This window comes from Anabrus simplex, chromosome 5, assembly GCF_040414725.1.
Source record: "Anabrus simplex isolate iqAnaSimp1 chromosome 5, ASM4041472v1, whole genome shotgun sequence".
Classification (NCBI taxonomy): Eukaryota; Metazoa; Arthropoda; class Insecta; order Orthoptera; family Tettigoniidae; genus Anabrus; species Anabrus simplex.
The window spans coordinates 199520127-199541609 of NC_090269.1; the positions used below are offsets into that span (position 1 = coordinate 199520127).

A 21483-nucleotide genomic window follows, 5' to 3' on the forward strand; every position below is an offset into this window, starting at 1 on the left:
GTCCCTCCGGGACCTATGAGAATGGCTGCTGGAACTGGAACGTCATGCGGCCGCTACTAGCGCCAAGCTAATGCAATTTGCGGTAAATTTGAATCAACGTAATTTTTCAGACGTACAAACACGCCCACCAACTTTAGTTAATCTAGCACAACCCCTTCTTGGTGTTTGGATATTTTTTTCCGCCAGTGTATATATACGAGCTTTATTGTGTATTGTCGCTTTATAGAAGAAGCCAGCAATTATCTAACATACAGCAATACGATCAGACTCGCTTCCGCTTGCGGACGTCTCATTTACAGCATTCCTGTGTTATATCACAGCTTCATACTGCTTATTTAACTAACTTTCATTCGTCATACACATTAATGTATGAATAGGAGCTTTATTCTGTACTGTTGCAGTTCATTGCTCAGCCTGTTTTGATTTTCTCTCTCTATTAGATCATTCTTACTTTAATTATTTCCATATGACCCTATAACATATCATTTTGAAATCTGTACAATATAATTTGGCAAGATATGTACTATGTTATAAGGTAAGGGACTTCAGAAAATGTGGAGCCTTTGTAATCGTTAGTCCGAGCGAAGCCGGGGCGAGCAGCTAGTTGTTAATAATTATTGCCATAGGTTTTATCAACTATCCGTACGTCCGACTCCGCAGCTAACCGGTTAACATGCTGTTCTTGGGTCCGATGGGTCCCGGATTCGATTCCCGACCAGGTCGGGGATTTTAACCTTCATTGGTTATTTCTCCGGACCGAGGGCTGGGTGTTTGTGCCTTCTTCAACATTAGATTTCATCCTAGGTAGGACTCCATTCTCACAGACGCGCAGGTCGCCTGCAACAGTCTTCTCCGGAGGTCATTAGCCGAGAGGCTGGTTGGATCCTCAAATAGCACCACCAAAGGCTATGCAGTTATAGGGAAACCACAAGAGCCAATGGCAGAGCCCAAATGAGGCGTCCTAGGCAAGATGTGGAGTGAGATAGTTTGCCATTGCTTTCCTCACTGGACCAGAAGGTGCTACTGCAGCACGACTGATCCTATGAGCAACACCTTTCATAACACTCTGACACTAGTTGTGCTCCAAATGTCATTACTCAATACCACCTATACCCCAGCAGCTTTCATATTGTCACAGCCATGGATGAGACCAGGACTTCGGTGGAAGCTACACTTAGCTCTGGCCTGTGCCAAGAGACAGATACAAAAATACTGTATCCATCAAGAAATGGCAACAGGTGGTCCGGAGACCATATGCCATTAAAATTTACTATCCAAAATGGGCAAATGTAATATGGTAATTATAACTGTGTACAATATGAATGTTTCTTAAATCGTCCGTCCTCCAATAATTGGGGAAATATTACAATCGAATTTCTCGAAAATATCCATCCATTGTAGAGCAAATATTAATATACAAGTTCCATATTCATTTTCTTCTTCAGACTACTGAGAATAGTAATGCCGACATGCTTTACTAAACAATAAAGCTGTTATTTTACCGGAAAAATATACTGCACACTTCCACAGCTGACAACGATGAGACACTTACAATGATTTTGAACTGTCGATGCAGTTTGTGAAAGTAAACTAGCTGTTCACCAGACAGAATAGGGCAGACGCCAGTGAAGGTCTGCGCCAAGCAGACGAATTGACAAGAATGATGTGCACTTTAACCAGTCAATGGGGAGTTACAGTTGAGATTGACTACCAAGGTTGGTCATCGACCTACCAGCTTATCCTAGGCCATACACCGCTAATGGTCCTCACTTGCAGTACAAATAACTTAATGGGGAAGTCCGATATGCTTCGGGAATGTAATGATTTAGAAAATGAAGATAACATACTATTTTGTTTATTGAAAAATAAGGTCATTGTTTCCTTCAGGTTTAATACGGTGCATTCTAAGTACAAATGCATGTAAAATATCTGCAGGATTATGCAGAAGTGGTGCAGTATTTCTGTGGTATCTTCCACTAACATGATCTGGCAATGCAATATTCCATTGTCCCAGAAGTGTATGATAGCTGACGTATGAATTTCTACACGTATTAGAAATCAGGATAACAGTCATCGGTGGCAGAATGACGTATTAAAATGTGTTCTAGGATTGCATTTTCTTATGAAAAAAATGAAATGGCGTATGACTTTTAGTGCCGGGAGTGCCCGAGGACAAGTTCGGCTCGCCAGATGCAGGTCCTTTTTTTGATTTGACTCCCGTAGGCGACCTGCGCGTCATGATCAGGATGAAATGATGATAAAGACAACACATACACCCAGCTCCTGTGCCAGCGGATTTAACCAGTTCTGGTTAAAATTCCCGACCCTGCCGGGAATCGAACCCGGGACTCTTGTGACCAAAGGCCAGCACGCTAACCATTTAGCCATGGAGTCGGACATTTTCTTATAAATAACCCATTTTTTGAATAAATGAAACGTCTACTGAGCTACAGAACTTAGTTCATACCGTCGTAGAATTTGTCAACCCGGAGACAAAACGCAGAAGCGAATGACTTATCTCATCGAATTACCTGGTAAAATAACTAGAAGCGAATATGTTGTTGGTAACCAATTCTGTTTTGAATATGGAATGTCACATCCCTGTGTCTCTTGTTATAAGTAATTTTGGAGATCCCATGGTTGTGATCACTATATCACCAGCCACGAAAAACTACAAAATTCTCTTTATTGTGAATTTGACTATTTGTATTATTCAGATATTTTCTTTCAAATTTATGTTAACTTCCTGAGCTGTTTAGTCTCTCTTCTATAATAACGAATGATGTGGCTATGTGCGTATACTTTGTGTGCAAATAATGTCCGGTGTCTTATATCAATGTAAGATTTAACAGTATCCCATGATATTCTATTGCTAGCTGCATTTTTTGGCAAATGAAAAGTGAACCATTTCCAAGTCCACGATTTACAATGTCCCGTGCATTTTCTGCATTCCAATTTTTCAAATGCATTATAATAATTTTTAAAAATATAGTTCATAGACAATTCATTAAATTGTTTACATTAATAACATTGCAGATTAAAGGTCTACTACATGAAGTATATTAATATCGTGTTTCTCTTTTTCTTTTCTAGGTGAGTACTCGCTGAAGATGATCTGCTCTTTGTGAGTTGTATCTTCAAACATTTTCTCCTGTGGGGAAGTATGTGACCGATGCATGTCAATTAAAAACAACTTGTCATAGAACGTACATTTTTCTTCTGCATACCGATTCCAAAACATTCGTTCAGTTTTAATTAACGTATTCAAAGCCGATGTGATCTTCCACATCCATCGCTAAAAAGTAGTTCTATTACAATTTGTTACGGAATAATGTATATTTTATAACTGTAGTAAGTATTAATACCCCCAAGAACGGTTATTGTAGTACTTGTTGTTAGAGGCTTAGGATATCGAGGTGAACTGGCCTAAACTGATAATCTGTGTGACTAATGTTCTGTACTGGTGCTCATAGTTAAAGGAGATCAGGATCTAGAAAGAAGTGGATGTGATCTATGTTACTAAGCAGTGGGAATCCATGAGCCGATTTCACGTCTGTTACAAAGATTTAAATACTCTATGAAAGATCTGAGAATTGAATTCAGGTCAACTGGAAGAAAAGTTAGAACACAATGACTCCATATTCCATTTAAAGAATATACGAGTATTTTCCAGGCAGAGTTCACTCTCCACTGACAGCTCGAAACATATCACATAGTCGAGCACCTCGCCTCCTTACTCCCAAGTCTTCCCAGCCCAAAGTGGATCTTTTCCAGTTCTTATATCAAGTAGTAGTGGTGTGGGTCACATTCACTGGAACCGTACTCTAATTCGGGTCTCACTAGAGACTTATACGCACCCATCTTGTATATATCTCCCCCACTCCCATTATAGGGCCTATGCATTATTACGTCTATTCTGTATTTTAAATTATTCCGTTCATATGATAAGCGTAGTAGCTGGAAAGCTGTCCATAGTAGGTTGTTTACTTGCACAGTATTTGGGGAATTCACGGCTACTTGCAGAAGACAACAAGAAACTACGGACTCATCAAGGATGATTCCATCAGTAAATTAGCTATGGACCAAAGTAATGTTTTCAATCAGTCATCAATGATCTCTATTTGGGGTTATCGCCCAAGTGGCAGATTCCCTATCAGTTGTTTACCTAGATTTTTCTTAAACGTTTTCAAAGAACTTGGACATTTATCGAACATTTCCCTTGACAATGTATTCCACTTTCTTACTCTTCGTTCTATAAATGAATATTTGCCCCAATTTATACGTATCCTCTTGAATTCCAACTTTATCTTCATATTATGATATTTCCCACTTTTAAAAGCTCTGCTCAAACTTATTTGTCTGCTAATGTCATTTCACGCCAACTCTCCACTGACAGTTCGAAACATATCGGATAGTCGAACATCTCGTCTCCTTACTCCCAAGCCCACAGTGGATCTTTTCCATTTCTCGTATCAAGCAGTCGTGGTGTGGGTCACATACACTGGAACCATACTCTAATTCGGATCTCACCAGAAACTTATACGCCCTCTCCTTTACATCCTTACACTAAGCCCTCAGTACTCTCATAACCATGTGAAGAGATCTGTAACCTTTCTTAACCTCGTTAATGTGATTACCGCAATGATCATTCCTTATATTAACATCTAGGCACCTACAGTGTTCCCCATTAGGTAGCCTACTATCACCCCATCAACACAATAATTAAAACTGAGATGAATTTTCCTGTTGGTGAAACAATCTGACTTTTCATCCCATGTACCATCATAGCATTATCCGCTGTCCATCTCACTACATTTAGGTCCCTCTGCAATCGCTCACAATCCTGCAACTCACGGGACGATTTTTCGTGTCCGAACTCCTTTGGTCAACTCCCGACCACGACTATGTTAGGTTTGCGAGGTCTAGGGTGTCTTTAATTTTCGCGCCTTTCGAGGCCCTCTCCTTTCTTTTGTCAATACCTTAATTCTTCGAAGGATTGGACCTCTTGCCTTTTCTCATAACCACGGGTAAAATTCTGGTTTCCGATGATGAGAATATCAATTGCTGGTCTCCCGTAGGAGAGCATTCATTCACTTACCTTTTTGTACTTACTCTTACTTGTACCAGGCTCGTCTGCTTTCTGCCTGAACTTCCTTGAAAAAGGATTCCAACCGCCAAACCGTAGCCAACAAACACACGACCTTAGACAGCCCATGAAAAGTGTACAACACATAATAGACAATCCACTGACGGACCCTTGATTAATGACACCGGATCGCGTCAAACACAAGCTTGTACAGGCGTCAAACTTGTCATGACGTACATATATCGACTATATGTCTATCATTTATTTATATTACAATGTATTGCCGAATATCATGAAAGCATTTCCATACGGACCTACCATTATTTTTGAACCCCTGCTAACAGCGTGTAGGCTGTATCATGATATTAAAATATGTAACTTATTATTTATTTTATGTTGCCACGTTTACCCATAACCTGAGAATAAACAATGCGACGACTGTATTCCTCCAGATACGACAGTACTCTGCAGGCAACAAGACATATTACACTATATTTAATGCCGATTTATTTCATTTCGGACAATGGATCAGATAGCTCGTCAATTATTGTTTCGAATTAAGTTCGTCCCAGACCACCAAATCACCATGAAATTCGTGGAAGAGTCGAGGTTCGAAATGTTCGAACCTGGAGCCTTTGCGATGGTATGTCATTCCTACCGAAATTACCTGGGAATATCTACCATTACCTGTTATTAATTTTCTTTGTAAGAGGCAAGTCATTCTCATAATATAGTAGAGGTACAAATGTCAACAGGCTTCAGTATTCAGTATGGGTGACGGAGTCTCCAAGGCTATCTCCATGTACAATCTGAGCGCACTTCCGTCTGTTCGTCAAAAGGAACCGCGTCATGATAAGAATACACAAAATGGTCCAATGCTGTTCCAGTACAAGTTTCTTTTGAAACATATCTTAGTTTCATTCACAATTCTAACTATAATAACGAGGGTTATCAAATCAAAAACAAGAAAAGAAGTTGCACTGAATGTCATGTTGGGTACACTACACGTTTAATACAAAGTTAAAATAGCACAGTTCGACCTACAATAGAATCGAAGGAAACACCTCTCACCTATAAAGAGGCGTGGGTTACAGTAGGACGGCATCTGTTCAATCTTGGCTAAGACACTATGCAAATTATTTCATTTCTACTAGGGTGGTTCGATTCGTGTCGTGCCGTCTATGGTTGCAAATGAAACTTTAGTAGTAAAACGCTATCATTCCTGAAACCGTCCGCTTGCAGAAAACTACACATGTTTGTTGGATATTCAACCCGAGGGCTGGTTTGATCCTCAACAGCTCCACCATCAGCTGTCGTAGATCGCTTAGGCGTGACTGAAGAAGTATGCCAGGGAAATGAGGATTGAGGTAGTTTCCCGTTGCTTTCCTGGCATGGACGGAGAAAGCCAGAAATTGGCACCGATCCCCTAATGCATTAGGCTTAAGTTAGGAACAATGATGTGAAATTATATTTACGGCGTATAGAACATCAAGATTGTTTTCTTTTTCACGTCCTTTACTTTGAGATCTCTAAAATACCAAATCTGCCAGGTGTAGGGTTAACACGCCTGCCTCTTATCTACATGCTCCAGGTTCGTTTCTTGGACACTCTAAGGGTTTAAATTCTGAACTGAGAGCTAGAAGATGATTCACTTAGCCTCGTGAGAACAAATGAGGTGCTGTCTCATACGAGAGGCAGCGGACCCGGTCGCGAAAGCCAAACTAATACTTCTGAGGCCTCACGCTGACCACGTGGGACTCCAGTATCTACAGGCCATCTGCCGTCTTGGCAGACCAAGGCCTTTAATGGGCTTCTGCGTCACAGGTTTATTTTGTTTAAATACCAAACCTAACCATCATCTTAATAGTCTCCCTCTGATTGTCTTACTTCTACGGCCTTTTCTCTCCTCTCTATTCGGCTCACTTAAGCCCACTGTCTAAGTACGCCACTCATATGCACAGTAGGCCTTATCTCTTTCTTACGGAAAACCTCTCCTATTGTTCTCACCTACTCGTGCAAGCAATCATTCTCACTTTGTTACCACCGAACTATGAATTAAATATCCATAGGGAACCTACATTTTGTTTCCATGTGGCAAAGACAACCTTAAAATTGATAATTGTATGAATAATTTGGTCTGCGTAATGACTTTTTGCGAAATATTGCAGATCGCTAGTGCTGTAGGAACTCACAGCATTAGCTTCTTGTACCTTTACTTAAACATTCTCTCTCTCTCTCTCTGTCTAGATACTTGTATATTTCTCAGTCTGAAGACAGTATTAGATACTGTGAGGCATTGAAAGCACTGTGAGATGAATAAAACTGAACTCAATCCGAGCATGCAAAGTAGGAGGAGGATCAGATAAATTACTTATCAGCATGACCTTTAACTGTTCTGTATTGATTTTTCGCTATCGCCAGATTATATAACCATTCTGAAGCCTTCCAAGTTCTTGCTCGTTATGAAGATTGTTTCAATTTGAGATTCAGCTCTTCAAGTGCTTCGGACGTAACTCATCAGAGCCAGAAAGCCTTACAAGACCCTCGACATATCTGATGAAAGTAAAGTTCGTCTGTTATTGGTGTAGGGATTGAGATTAAAGCAGTGGCACAGCTGTTGGATGTCAACTGGACGACGAAGGTTCGAATCCAAGCCGATTCCGGCTTGGAAACTTCACTCGAAAAAATCACATGATGGCAGAAAGGACATCCAACCAAAACTCAAAATGAGCCAATTATTCCAGAAATGCCTGAGATATTCTGAAGACGTATGGTTAGTTATAGGTGTATTTTAACATCCAAAAGTGAAAGATTTCGTAATTGTGTACCGCAGGAATTCCTTAACGTGTCAAAACTTAACGCCGCATTTAAACACCTGCAAACGCCACGGACTTCAGCTGGGGTTAAACGCGGGATCTTCGGAACAAGTAACAGACTATGCCAGTGAGATTGGTTTTAAAAATGATTTACATAATGTACCGTATTACTTCTTCTTCCTGGTCTCTTCCTATGGAAGATTTGGCCCAGTTTACAGCTAGATGCCCTTCTTGACACTAACTCTACGAAGAGGGATGCATTCACTATTGTGTGCCTCTGTGGTGGTTGGGAGTTTGGTGTATTATATGTAGAGCAAGAAACGTGCATTTAGACGAACTCAAACACCGAGTATTTCTTCGGGGAAAAAGAACAGTGAGATCTGAATCATCGACAGTTACGGCAAGCTGTATAAAAAGATTTGACTTGTCCGGCTCCTTGGTTGAATGGTCAGCATTCATTTGGGACCAAAAATGTATTTGTACGCCTGGAATGGTGGCTTAAAACCAGCGAGAATACAGGATCGATAGACATTGAAGTTACAGAAACTTTTCATATCAGGATGAAACAACGTATTAGAATATGGAAAACTGTGATATTTGCTGCTCCACCTACTGTCACACATTCTTCGAGCATGACCAGAGGAGTGACAGGGGGGTGGGAGGAGTGCGCTCTTGATCTCAGACAATGCTTTATCAATTTCCTGCCACAAAATCACCCTCCTTTCTAAATTACAAAGTAATGGTGTATATACCACTTTCCTTAATTCAAGGGAGTATGCTGGAGTATTGAAGGCCAAATGACAATGGGGCCTATATTTCAAAATTACGTCACACTTGTGCACAAGTAAGACAAAGAATGGTATTCCTCCGGAATGGGTTCTCAATTTCAATTCACAGCACGATCCACGTTATCTAATATCTTTCGAGGAGTTTGAAACCTCCCATGAAAATACCTTCGCAATACATTCGCTCTGCAACAAATCCTGGAATTTTACGGTTTCGCGTTATCAGAAAACAACTTCAATATTCACCAAAAAGTCTGCAGTTTACAAATACCTTCGCTACATGGAGGAGTGATGTTTGGAAAATGTTTTGCAAACTCAACAACATCACTGCAATTACGATCCTCTTTCCACATCTGCAATTTAAAACATGAAAAAGGAAACCAAGCAATAACAGCATAAACATCAACCTTGTCTCATAACCTCATATCTCAACAAAATTATATGAACTATTGGCCTAGTCAAGAAAAGTAACTATTATGCTAGTCAATCGAGTGTCTACATACTGCTAGTGCCAACTGACTTAATGGACCACCGCCACCCCGTACATTGCTGTTCCTCCTATAGATATATTTAAATGCTGTAATGCAGAACAGATATAAGACGTCTTGAGCCTTCTATGTATCTTTATTTCCAATAGGATGAATAAATTCTCTCGATCCTCTGACCACGTCTGGAGGTACCATTATTTACAAAAAATCCAGCAGCTCAAGAATCTTGTCACTGTTGAATGATATCCATTTTAAAGGTTTTAAGCAGCGATACTCTTAATTGTTGGCTACATCACGTAAAAAAAAAACACAGCACCACAGCCCTCAAATGGACTATTAACAGCACCCATGTTTGAAAGAACCTGTCCAAGGGAAGTTCTAAACAAAATTGATAAGGACAGAAAATTATTTTCCCTAGACCTGTCAAACCTAATACATTTGGAGTGGAATAAAGCAGATGATGTCAAAAAGGGAACATGGCAGGAACTGCCTCACAATCAAAAATAACATTAGACACAGCTCATGACCCTCTGGAAACATATTTTCTTTCTATTCAAGTTTTTTGTTAATGTCTTAATAAGATACCATCCAAATAAATCCTGAGATATTTCATAAATTATGAATAAAAGGAAATGAACACAACCGAGGTCCATGTAAGGTGTTAATATTTGAGACCAGACAACAAAAATATTAACTACAAAATGTTGTTTGTCTTTAGTCCATTCAAAGCGGTGTCTGAGAGGAACTAAGGCATTATATTTTACTCAGTGAAAATCAGAAGATGTTTACGTAAACCTGAAACATATTTAAATGTGTTGTTAATTGACTGTTGTTTAAAGAAAGTGAAATTGGGAGATAGAAATCCTACAGTAGTGATGTTAGATGTATCAAGCATGTTATTATGAGTCATAACCATCTAGATAAGTGTCTTGATACTCAGCCTCTACCTATATGTCTTTGTGAACTTACTAAGAACCTAGTGAGAAGTACCTACAGTAATTCTACCAGGATCCACATAAACAGTCAAGTAGCTACAGCTATGAACCTTAGTGAAGATGTTCTCCAGGACCATCTTTACCCGCAACCCTGCCCAATTTGTCAATAGATTTTATTCTAAACGAATTCTCAGAGGGAAATCTTGAATAAATAAGGTTCGCAAGTCGCCTACGGTGTCAAATCAAAAGATGTGCACCAGGCCTCTCCGGAGGCCACATGGAAAAAAAAAATTGTCAAGTCATCCGTGATCAACATTAATAAAGGTAGACTCATAAAAAAGGACCTAATACTAGATTCTGAATCTTCAATAAGAGCAATTAAACCTAATGGAAGCATAACATACCTGGGAGTTACTTTCAGAGATTAAATAAAATTTAATGAGGGTAATAACAGGGAGGGTTTGGCATCTTCTCCAATGTTACACCCTGACCAGAAAATAAATAAAATCAATCAATATTTATGACCAAAGCTTGTAATGATGCCATTTTGCAAGGAATAGACATCAACTGTCACAATTGTTCTTGGTGGACATTGATAAATTAATTTGAAGCTCTGTCAAAGAAATGTTATTTTTACGGGCTGGTATTCCCAATGGTATGTTGTACTGTAACAAGAATGTAAGAGGCCTTGGATTAATTCGAGCTAAATGGGAAGCCTTTTTTACAACACTGTAACCTGTGTTCAGGGATGGAATGAATGAACCATGTATAGGCTATTAGTACGATGGGGTCGCCACTCTCAAAGTGATTTTTTAATGACTGATAAATGCTATGAAATGATAATGGAGAATGTTGCTGGAATGAAAGATGACAGGGAAAACTGGAGTACCAGGAGAAAAACCTGACCCTCCTCCGCTTTGTCCAACACAAATCTCACATGGAGTGACCGGGATTTGAACCACGGTATCCAGCCATGAGAGGCCGACGCGCTGCGCTAGGGAAAGAGTCACCACTTGTAAAATGAGAAATAAGGAGATACAAACCTAGAAATTTAATTTTTTTTTCTTGCTAGTGGCTTTACGTCACACCGACACAGATAGGTCTTATGGCGACGATGAGATAGGAAAGGCCTAGGGGTTGGAGGGAAGCGGCCATGGCCTTAATTAAGGTACATCCCCAGCATTTGCCTGGTGTGAAAATGGGAACCACGGAAAACCATCTTCAGGGCTGCCGACAGTGGGATACGAACCCCTAGAAATTTCCATCTTAATAATTCTTTCATTCTTTTGGGGTAGTCATTGTGTATGGCATACTTCTCATCTTTTCTGGGCAATAAGAAAAAAATTTATATCCTACATTACCACAAAAACACAAGATTTATTAGCATGGTGGCCATGGTTTAAATCACAGCCAATGCCATGCACAAGTTTGAAATGAAAAATCGCATCCCTGTGGTTTTAGATTCCAAGTAAAACTGGAGGTTCTGTGACTACAATCACAATATCAACAGTCACATGAAATTATGAGGTTGCTTTTTTTTTTTCTGTTGTATTAATAACAAATTTTACTAAAAATCTGTTATGGTCTTTACAACCTTCCCTTCATTATGTTAGTGGTTATAAAGCAAGCAAGCTAATAGTTTAACGCAACTGTTGATATTGTGATTGTAACCAGTTTTACGTGGAATCTGAACCACACGGACATGACTTTACATTTAATCATTTTTTTTTGCTAGTGGCTTCACGTCACACCGACACACATAGGTCTTACGGTGACAATGAGAGAGGAAAGGCATAGGAGTTGGAAGGAAGCGGCCATGGCCTTAATTAAGGTACAGCCCTGGTGTGAAAATGGGAAACCACGGAAAACCATCTTTCAACTTTACATTTCAAAAATTCCACATGCACTGACTGGGATATGAACCACAGTCATCTATGTGAGAAGTCAGTGACTACACCATTCAGCAATCATGCCCTTGTTAGTGGTTATGAGAGCCTAAGTCACATGTTAGCAGGTAGGGGCCGCCAGGCTGAGGCAGTATAAAGGGGGTGCTCAGTTCACTTGGAAGGATGTGGGTTTGATTCCTCATGAGGATGTTGAAAAATTTAAGAAACAAGGATTACATTTCTGGGTGCACACGACTCTGAGCTTACACGAAAGAAGAGTATCGTGTTAATACCCACATGCAAAGGTGGCTAGGCATAGAGCTAACCACTCTATCCCACTTAGTGCTGAGGTTACGTATAGTGGTAGCCTTTACCTTCCACTCCTCCAAGGGTTTTTATGGCCTAAGAGGAGATGGGTTTGGTTTTACATATCAGCCAGTATGTCACTAAAATATTAGCAAATTGTTTCTCCCAGAAGACACTAGCCCTGTACTATATTACAAGGTAATCTGAACGAAGGATTTTCATTCTTCATTATCACACTACTAATAAGTATTTCTCAGTCACCATTACTTTCTGTAAAATATGAACCAATTTAGAATGCAATCAATTTTAGTGGAAAATAGTGTCTTCTTTCTGTGAATATTTCCTTCTGGGAAGGTTTAACACAAGTGCGAGATCACAGACTTCAAGTCAACTTTTTTTTTTTTTTTAACTAATGGAAGATATTGCCTCTCCAATGGCAAAAAACTGAGGGACTTGAAAACAATGAGATCTTGAGTTGTGTCCATTCTGGATATTGCACCAGTTCAGAAATCAGCAGGATTTAGATTCAAGTTCTGAAGGCATCCATTTTAATGTAATTTAAGTGAAAACTAGCCTGCAAAGCTATTTCTAACTGTAGTAAAATTATAGTAAAAAGCTAAAATGTGCCCACAATAGCTAGTCATTACAATCAGACAAATCATTTCTCAACACTCTCCTAAAAATATCTTAGCCATTAACCTTTAAAAATTCAATTAATAAAGCATACTAATTATTTGATTTAAGAAAATAGTGTACCCGAGGATGCTTTGTACCTTTGTTTGAGCAAAGGCAGAATATTATTGCATATATTAAGGTCCTACAGCTAAACAAAATCAGCTACTGTAATGTTAACAGCCTTGACAGTTGTGACAGCAGAAAAGTTAGAAATATCTTTAAAAGATTTTAGTTTGTGGTACTGAACATCATATCACTTTCTACTTATATTTGTTTAACATTGCACTAATATTTACATTGGTTTTTGTAATAAGAAATTTTTGGACAGAGCAGGTTATTGGCCCAGCCTTCTGATCTCCTAGTGCAGCTGCCACTTTAAGAATGGAAAACAAGTCCTTGGCAAAGTTCGGCTGACCATCAGCTCCAGCTGGAAGTAACAGACCCCAGCCCTTTCGGTGTTCATTACTGGCCTCTAGTCACAATGATGTGGTTTGTTATTTAGTTAGGTCTTTCCCTCTCAACTTCATTAGCTTGGGTAGCCATACAAGGATCTGAAGATCCCACCGGAATTGCTCTTGGGATCACCGAGACACTTACAGGTATTCAGCAACGGTGAGATAGGAAAGGGCTAGGACTTCAAAGGGGGTGGTTGTGGCCTTAATTCATAAACAACCCCAACATTAACCCTGGGTGAAAATGGTAAACAACTGTAAACCAAACCACCTTTAGGGCTGCCAACAGAAGCTTTGAACCCAGAATTTCATGAATACAAGTTTACAGCTACCTGATCACCTCACAGTGAACTTGATCAGTTTCCTACTTAACATTTATCATTATTGTGGAACTAGTATGGGCATGCAGCCTGAGCAACAGAAGGCAGCAGAATACGACAAAAATAATCCCAAATAAAACTTAGAAGAAAGTTTGTATATTTGGAAGGTAATACAGGAAAAATGGGACTGAGGGGATAGTGAGAAGGGAAAGAATTTATTTACTGAATATCACGGCAACAGACATCCTAATAAAAACAGTTGATTATTTGAACTTTATGATTAACACAGAATGGACTTGTTAGATTCCATGTTCGCATACTCTTTGTTCTTTGAATACACGCCATGGCATTAATGAACTGTCATATTGATTCACTCTAGGCAAACAACTGCATGGTATTTTTTTGTAAAATCTCAAATGTTAACAAGTGAGAAAATGCTCCTTACATTCTTCTGGATATTTACTTGAAAAATGAAGGGGAAAAAAAATTTGTTTTTAGTAGTCAATATGCCATGTCTCTGAATAGCCTATATAAGTTTTTTTTTTTTGTTAGTTGTTTTACGTCGCACCAACACAGATAGGTCTTACGGCGACGATGAGACAGGAAAGGGCTAGGAGTGGGAAGGAAGCGGTCGTGGCCTTAATTAAAGTACAGCCCCAGCATTTGCCTGGTGCAAAAATGGGAAACCACGGAAAACCATTTTCAGGGCTGCCGACAGTGGGGTTCGAACCTACTATCTCCCGAATACTGGATACTGGCCGCACTTAAGCGACTGCAGCTATCGAGCTCAGTACCTATATACTTAAAAATCGATAGGTATCGGTATTGAATATTGTAGGCCTAACTGATAATTCAGGGTGTAATCAGCAGTGTCTTGGCTGCTGGCTCTCTACCCAAGTTCCACTTCTGGTCAATCCTGGGTTGCAATTTCCACCTGAAAATTTGCAGGAAGGGCATCCGGCCTTAAAACACAAAATGTGCCACAAGCCTCCAGTGACCCCAGAAATATCTGGGATAAGCTGAAGGAAGTTAATGACCAACATATCAATAATGTTACTTGCTTTATGTCTCACTAACTACTTTTTCGGATTTTGGAGACGCCGAGGTGCCAGAATTTAATCCTGCAGGACTTCTTTTACGTGCCAGTAAATCTACCAACACAAGGCTGACGTATTTGAGCACCTTCAAATACCACCGGACTGAACCAGTCAAGCTGGGGTCAGAAGGCCAGCGCCTCAACCATCAGAGCCACTCAGCCTGGCGACCAACATATCATCAATATGCATTTTCACCGATGCTTTCTTACTTTTCCATTAAATATGCTGATAGGGGAAGTTGTAAAACTATTAATAATTTAAAACCTCTGAAAATCATGTTTTTTCACAAGAAAAGATTTTGGCACCTCAAATCTTAAACAAGGCTATGGGCTTATGGGTTGCCTCAGCTGCTCATAGATTTGACCGATTTCTGGATCTGAAATCGGGTGCAGTTAGCTCCCACCGAGTTTGATAGTCGCTTAAGTGCGGCCAGTATCCAATATTTGGGAGACAGTTGGTTCGAGCCTCACTGTCGGCAGCCCTGAGAATGGTTTTCTGTGGTTTCCCATTTTCACACCAGGCAAATGCTGGGGCTGTACCTTAATTAAGGCCACGGCCGCTTCCTTGCCAGTCCTAGCCCTTTCCTGTCCCATTGTCGCCATAAGACCTATCTGTGTCGGTGCGACGTAAAGCCAATAGCAGTTAGCTCCAGAAACATAACTATGAAAAAAACTAGGTTAAAATTCCACTCTGTCAAAAACAGAGATGGAAGACTTTTCCCAATTTCTTACAAACACAACAACTACGTATTGTAAATTAACGGATTTCACATGCACTGGATAAAAGGTTATCCCCAATATGGAAGAAGAAGAAGAAGAAGAGGAGGAGCTGTTAATAAGCACAATGTAATGAGTCTGTACAGAGAAATTACAAAATAAATTACTGTATATATTAGGCCTTCTCTCCATTATCTAAATATGATAGAAGAAATTGTTGTCCATCAATTTCCTAGATTTGTTAATCTGTTCTGCAGGAGGAAAAACTTTACTGTACAGTAAGTTGTTTGATTTTTTAAAAATTTGTTTTATGTCGCACCGACACAGGTAGGTCTTAAGGCAACAATAGGATAGGGCTAGGAGTGAGAAGTAAGGGACCCTGACCTTAATTAAGGTACAAGCCCCAGCATTTGTCTGGTGTGAAAATGGGAAACTACGGAAAATTATCTTCAGGTCTGCCAACAGCAGTGTGGTTTCCTGTTGTTTACCCATTTTCACACCTTTATACAATATTGGTTGAAGTTAAATTTATCTTGTCAATCAATAATGTAAATTTGTTAATGCTGCTGAGAAAAGACATGAAGACTGTTAAAGTGTGGGCAGCAACCATGGGGCTCCAGTCAATACTCCTCATGCTAGCCTCCTCTCTTTGTACATACCCTCCACAGACTTCAACATTACCAGGTTAAACATAATTTATTTACCTTTTCCCTATCATGATACTTACCTTCTTAAAAATGCCAACATATACATATCGACAAAATCAAGGAAAATAATGCACACCTCTTATACAGCCTATAGACAAACTGTGCTGCAGTTCAATCCCACAACATTGAGCACAGAAATGAGAGCCTAATCTTCCTGTTGAACAAAATAAGATACAGCCACGTTTAAAACACACTCAGTGACATAGTGTACTGCATCAAAAATTCATTATGTCAAAATAAACCTCCAAGTAATGATTAGTTTGCATTTAACAGTCATTACAAGCAAATCACTGCTAAAACAGAAATATTCACATCTCAACATGCCATTGAGTATATTATTATACCTTTCTAAAGCCCAAAGAAATAAACAGTGATGTCTACTTTTTTTTAAAATAACCAGCAAGTTTCATAAATAAATCATTTTGTGTGGATATTTCTAGCCAAGTGCAGCCCTTGTGAGGAGGCAAGTTAAATATGTATTTCAGAACGCTTACTCCACAAGGTTTAATATTTTATATAACTGGATTAATCTACCCCAACTTCCATCATAGTGACATTATAGCTAAATTAGTGGATGAATGAAATACAGACTGAGGCTGTAGTTCACTTTTAATAAATTGCATCAATACCAGCAAACTTTCAACAGATGGTAGTCTTTAGAATACCACTCATATCTCTTTATTTCTAAATGGTAATCAGATATGTCAGGTAGCAATTTACATGAGAGGTAAAGCATTAGCACATATAGTTTCATATTTTTCTTACATTTATGCTAAGCATATGCAAATGTTTTCAATGGTAAAATGCTAACCAGAACCTAGCTATATCTAATATGTAGTCTATAACCTGCATGAATCATGTGTATTGTCTATAATCCTAACAACACTTACCTTAAAAAGAAAAAAAAGCAAAAAAACATACAAATTAAGTCGCATTCAATCTCTCACAGTTTTTTAAAAAAAAAATTCTTACTACTCCATGCATACATGTTATATCAGAAACCAACCTCGTGGTGCTTCTGAGACAACGAAAGGGCATTCTTCGTGATTATAGTGGCCTGCCACTGCAAATTAATACACATCTTTGTGGATACATATTAATACCAATCTCTAAAAGGCAAGAGTGTATCAATAAAACACAAATACAAAACTCTCTCCTCTAGTGCACAATTAAGTTACCTCTGCTCTACTTTTGCTGAATCACTGACCTCTCTGAAGCACTTACATCTGAATCCCTGGTAGTTAATTCTAAGCACACTACTGAGCCCAAAAATTAAATAATCATTCAACAATCCTGTCAATTTTTACAATCAATATGATATCATTTCTATATTTTCCTACTGAACTTGTAATGTGAATGAGCGATAATCAAAGAAAATTATACAAACTTTATGCACTATGTCTATAGTGTAAACACAGTAAAAACTGTCCTGAAATTTTAATGGGCAGTTTCGGTAAACTAAGTTTATAAGCTTGATATGGTGTTTGACATAACTAATGACAGGAAGAAATGAATGAGTATACCTGCACCTTCCTTGAAATCATATAATAGGGCCTATATAAAATATGCTCATCATGAAAACATCACTGAAAATAAACAACTGATTCACCAACCAAGTTAAGCGCACCAGATTAAATAGTTAACAATACGCTCCTAGGGATAAAGAATGATCACAAATAAATAACAATGATATTATGTTCATGTGCTAAGCACACTGACGAAAGCACTGCTAATCAAGAACGGCGGTGATCGCATTCATTCTGGAAAGTTATCTACTGGAATTGCTGGAAGATATCTTTAATATCTTGGAATACATGTTTAGGTGACTGTTTGGAATCGACTCTATGCACAAGGTCAAGCTTTTCATAGTGTTCTATAATCGGCATGGTATCTTTGACATACGTCTCGAACCGCTTCTTCAAACTCTCGGGATTGTCGTCAGAACGGCCACTACCCTTAGCTCCCCTGCCGAGACAACGAGCTGTACTTACGTCCTCCGGACAGTCCAGGAACAACACACCTTCCAGTTGCACACGATCTGCCATATTTTTGGTCCATCCCTCCAAGTTTTCCTTATTTCGTGGAAAACCATCAATAAGAAACTTATTTCCACCTGACTTATGCATAGCCCTTTCTATTAAACTACAAGTAATTTCAACAGGTACAATCGTTCCATTACGAATGTGTTGTTCAATCAATTCTCCGTACTCCGAGCCGGGTTTGCTTCTTTCTTCTCGCAGTAAATCACCAGCAGACAGATGAACATAACCGAACTCCTTCATAATGTTTTTACATTGCGTTCCTTTACCGGCACCCGGGCTTCCGAGCACAAAAACAACTCGCGGTTTCTGCGTGGCACTCATAGCTAACCTCGCTACACCTCTCAACCAAGAACTGACAAACATGCGAAGGTTATGACGTCGGTGAAGCCACGGTAGAGCCGGTTGCGGGTGGCTGAAGGTCGATCGTTATTTGTTATCACGTAGGCCAGTGCTGGTAACATACCTTATATGGAATTCCCAATTACATGAAGTTTCCCGCCTAATTTTGAACGAGTTCAACTTTGAAGATAAGAAGTACGAAAACATCTAAGCGGCACTCCTGCAAAATACGAACGACCACAACTAACACGCAAGGAACACGAATCTCACTTTAGAATGTCTCCTTTGCTGAATATAAGAATCACGTATTTAAACACGTCGTCACATTCTCATGAATCCTTTTCCTTAAATTAAACAAATATGCACACACAAACGTCAGTCGACACTTTCTAACTGATCAGATGAACCGACGACTGGTGAAGTCAGCCTAAAAGCACATACAAAATGAGATCCATATAAACTACAATTTCCCACTCAGTTACACCGCCCACAGTACCAATTCCTGGTATAAGATGATTTTACTTTAGAGATGAATCGCGTGCATGAAGGCGCCACCGACATATAGTACTGCTCGTGACATCTACCGGACAGAGGCAGAACTCGTACGTACTGCTGATCGATTTTGCTTCGTAGAGTTCTTTCAATTATTATAGAATATAGGTGGCTGCCAGGACAGTTCTAGTTGATGATGATTGTTGTTTAAAGGGATCTAACATCTAAGGTCATCGTCCCACAGTTCTAGTTTAAAAATAAGATGGCTGCATTGTAATTTCCACAAGAAGACTAGCTAACCTACAAAGCTATTTTAATACCTTTTTGTTGTTGGTGAGGTAGCATTTATGTACTGTTTAGCTACCAGGAGCGCGACTGATAGAAAAATGAAGATTTGTAAGTTACAATATTCCAGTTCCGGCGTGTAACGGTTAGTATTATTAGCTAACGTCCTTTGAGGCGGGTTCGAATCCCAGTAGTGGTGGAGATTTAAAATTAGTACGTTGTTAAAAAGTTACATGCAGTTAACGCAGTTCCTGATGTGCCTGAAAAGAGCTGCAGCATCTCTAATACGAGGGCACGAGTTTGCTATGCCAATATGATAGCATGTTAGTATAGAAAATGTTGTGTGGGTGCATTATTCAGTCACTGCTTAATGATGCGACATAAGTACAAAATAAAACAATACATTTGTAATATTTTCAGTTGAAGCAAAATAATCAGTCACATATTTGGGAATTATTACCGAGAACTTCTGAGTTTGTTATGTGGAGAACGGATGGGCTGTATATTACCTACCTGTGTAGGCGAAACTTATACAAAAAGAAGTTAGTTGTGAACATCGTGGGCTTACAAGCAAAACACATTAAAAGTCAAAATCTTACTTCTGAGAAAAAAGAGGTTTGAATATTTTCTGACTTTTATATGCTCTCGGAATTAGAATAAGAACAGGTTGAGTGTACTAGTGAATGACCGCAACCAGTAAATGATCAGATATAACTTTAAACATTTTGAAGAAGCGCCTCCAAGATTACAATCCAATCACAGAGTATGTGAATAGGAAGTTTTATGGTTAGTTTTCGGCTAGTTAAATTACTGATGTAGTTTAATAAGTGCAATATAAATATTCCTTATTGATATTTCCATAAGACGATACACGCATTTATAGCTGTAGCCTATGTATTAGTACTGTCCTTCATATACTGTACTTCCAAACTGCTATAAATCATTTAAAAATATGGAATTAAGAAAATGAAGTTCGTATTACTTGTTTGTATTTCTGAATATTTACTTTTGCAAGGGTAGTCCACGAATAAAACGAAATCGTCATTCCTTGGTGTTCAAGTAAACAGCAATTTTTCCACCGTGTTTCTTGTATTTGCTGTTGTATTGCAGGGTATTACACCAAATAACTCAAGTCCCCATTCTTCCGAAATAAACTGTGGAAAACTTGGTGTTTTTAGATCTTTAATCTCAATGATTAAATGCAAATGAGCAATATTGTTGTCCTTAAATGGTCGTTTACTGGAACGCTTACCCTATTTATCTTTAAAATTATGCAGTGAGTTTGTTAGAGTATCTGCAATAGCGTTGTAGGGCAGTGTGACAACGTAAACAACTCTGAAGCTGACTTAGTATGTTTTCCACGATATACTAACTTAATATTATACAATAACTTCTCATGGCTGGCCCTGCGGTGTAGGGCCCGAAAGTCTCGGATTCATTTCCTGACCAGGTCAGGCTTTTTACCTGGATCTGAAATCAGTTTTAAGGTCCACTCAGCCTACGTGTGAACAATTGAGGAACTGTCTGACTGTGCGATAGCGGCCCCGTCTAGAAAACCAAAAACAACAGCCGAGAGGATTCGTCGCACTGACCACGCGCCATGCCGTAATCTGCTGGCCTTCGGGCTGGACAGTGATCCCTTGGTAGGCCAAGACCCAGAAGGGCTGTAGTTCAATGGGTTTTGTTTTGCTTATACTGTAACTTCTAATGACGTTATACTGTTGAAAAGGAATTCAACCATTATCAAGGAAGACTTTCCTTGTCGTTAGTTACGATTTCAGTCGGATATTTACATTAAGGGACTGAAAATATGTACAATCAGTTCCATAAATTAGGAGAAATTCATTCTGACGTAACGTTATCATAGGTAATCATTACCTTTTGCGTCATTAACTACAATTCCTTAACTTGCATTAATTATACTTTAATATTATTTTATTTATTTATTTATTTATTTATTTATTTATTTATTTATTTATTTATTTATTTATTTATTTATTTATTTATTTATTTATTTATTTGTCTTTAGCGGCGGCGAAGTTATAACTTACGGGCC

The 21483-nt window shown here is 38.9% G+C and overlaps 1 protein-coding gene across 1 annotated transcript; it reads right to left on the reverse strand.

Moving 5' to 3' along the window:
* Nucleotides 1-17229: 17229 nt before the first annotated feature.
* Nucleotides 17230-19137, reverse strand: Cmpk (cytidine/uridine monophosphate kinase Dak1). The gene has a single exon (XM_067148434.2). The coding sequence runs from the start codon at nt 18672-18674 to the stop codon at nt 18042-18044; it is 633 nt and encodes a 210-aa protein (XP_067004535.2). The 5' UTR covers nt 18675-19137; the 3' UTR covers nt 17230-18041.
* Between the last annotated feature and the right edge of the window lie 2346 nt (nt 19138-21483).

What these genes read in the sequence shown, in the direction of transcription:
- Cmpk (XM_067148434.2), bottom strand. Translation starts at nt 18,674, where the DNA reads ATGTTTGTCAGTTCTTGGTTGAGAGGTGTAGCGAGGTTAGCTATGAGT.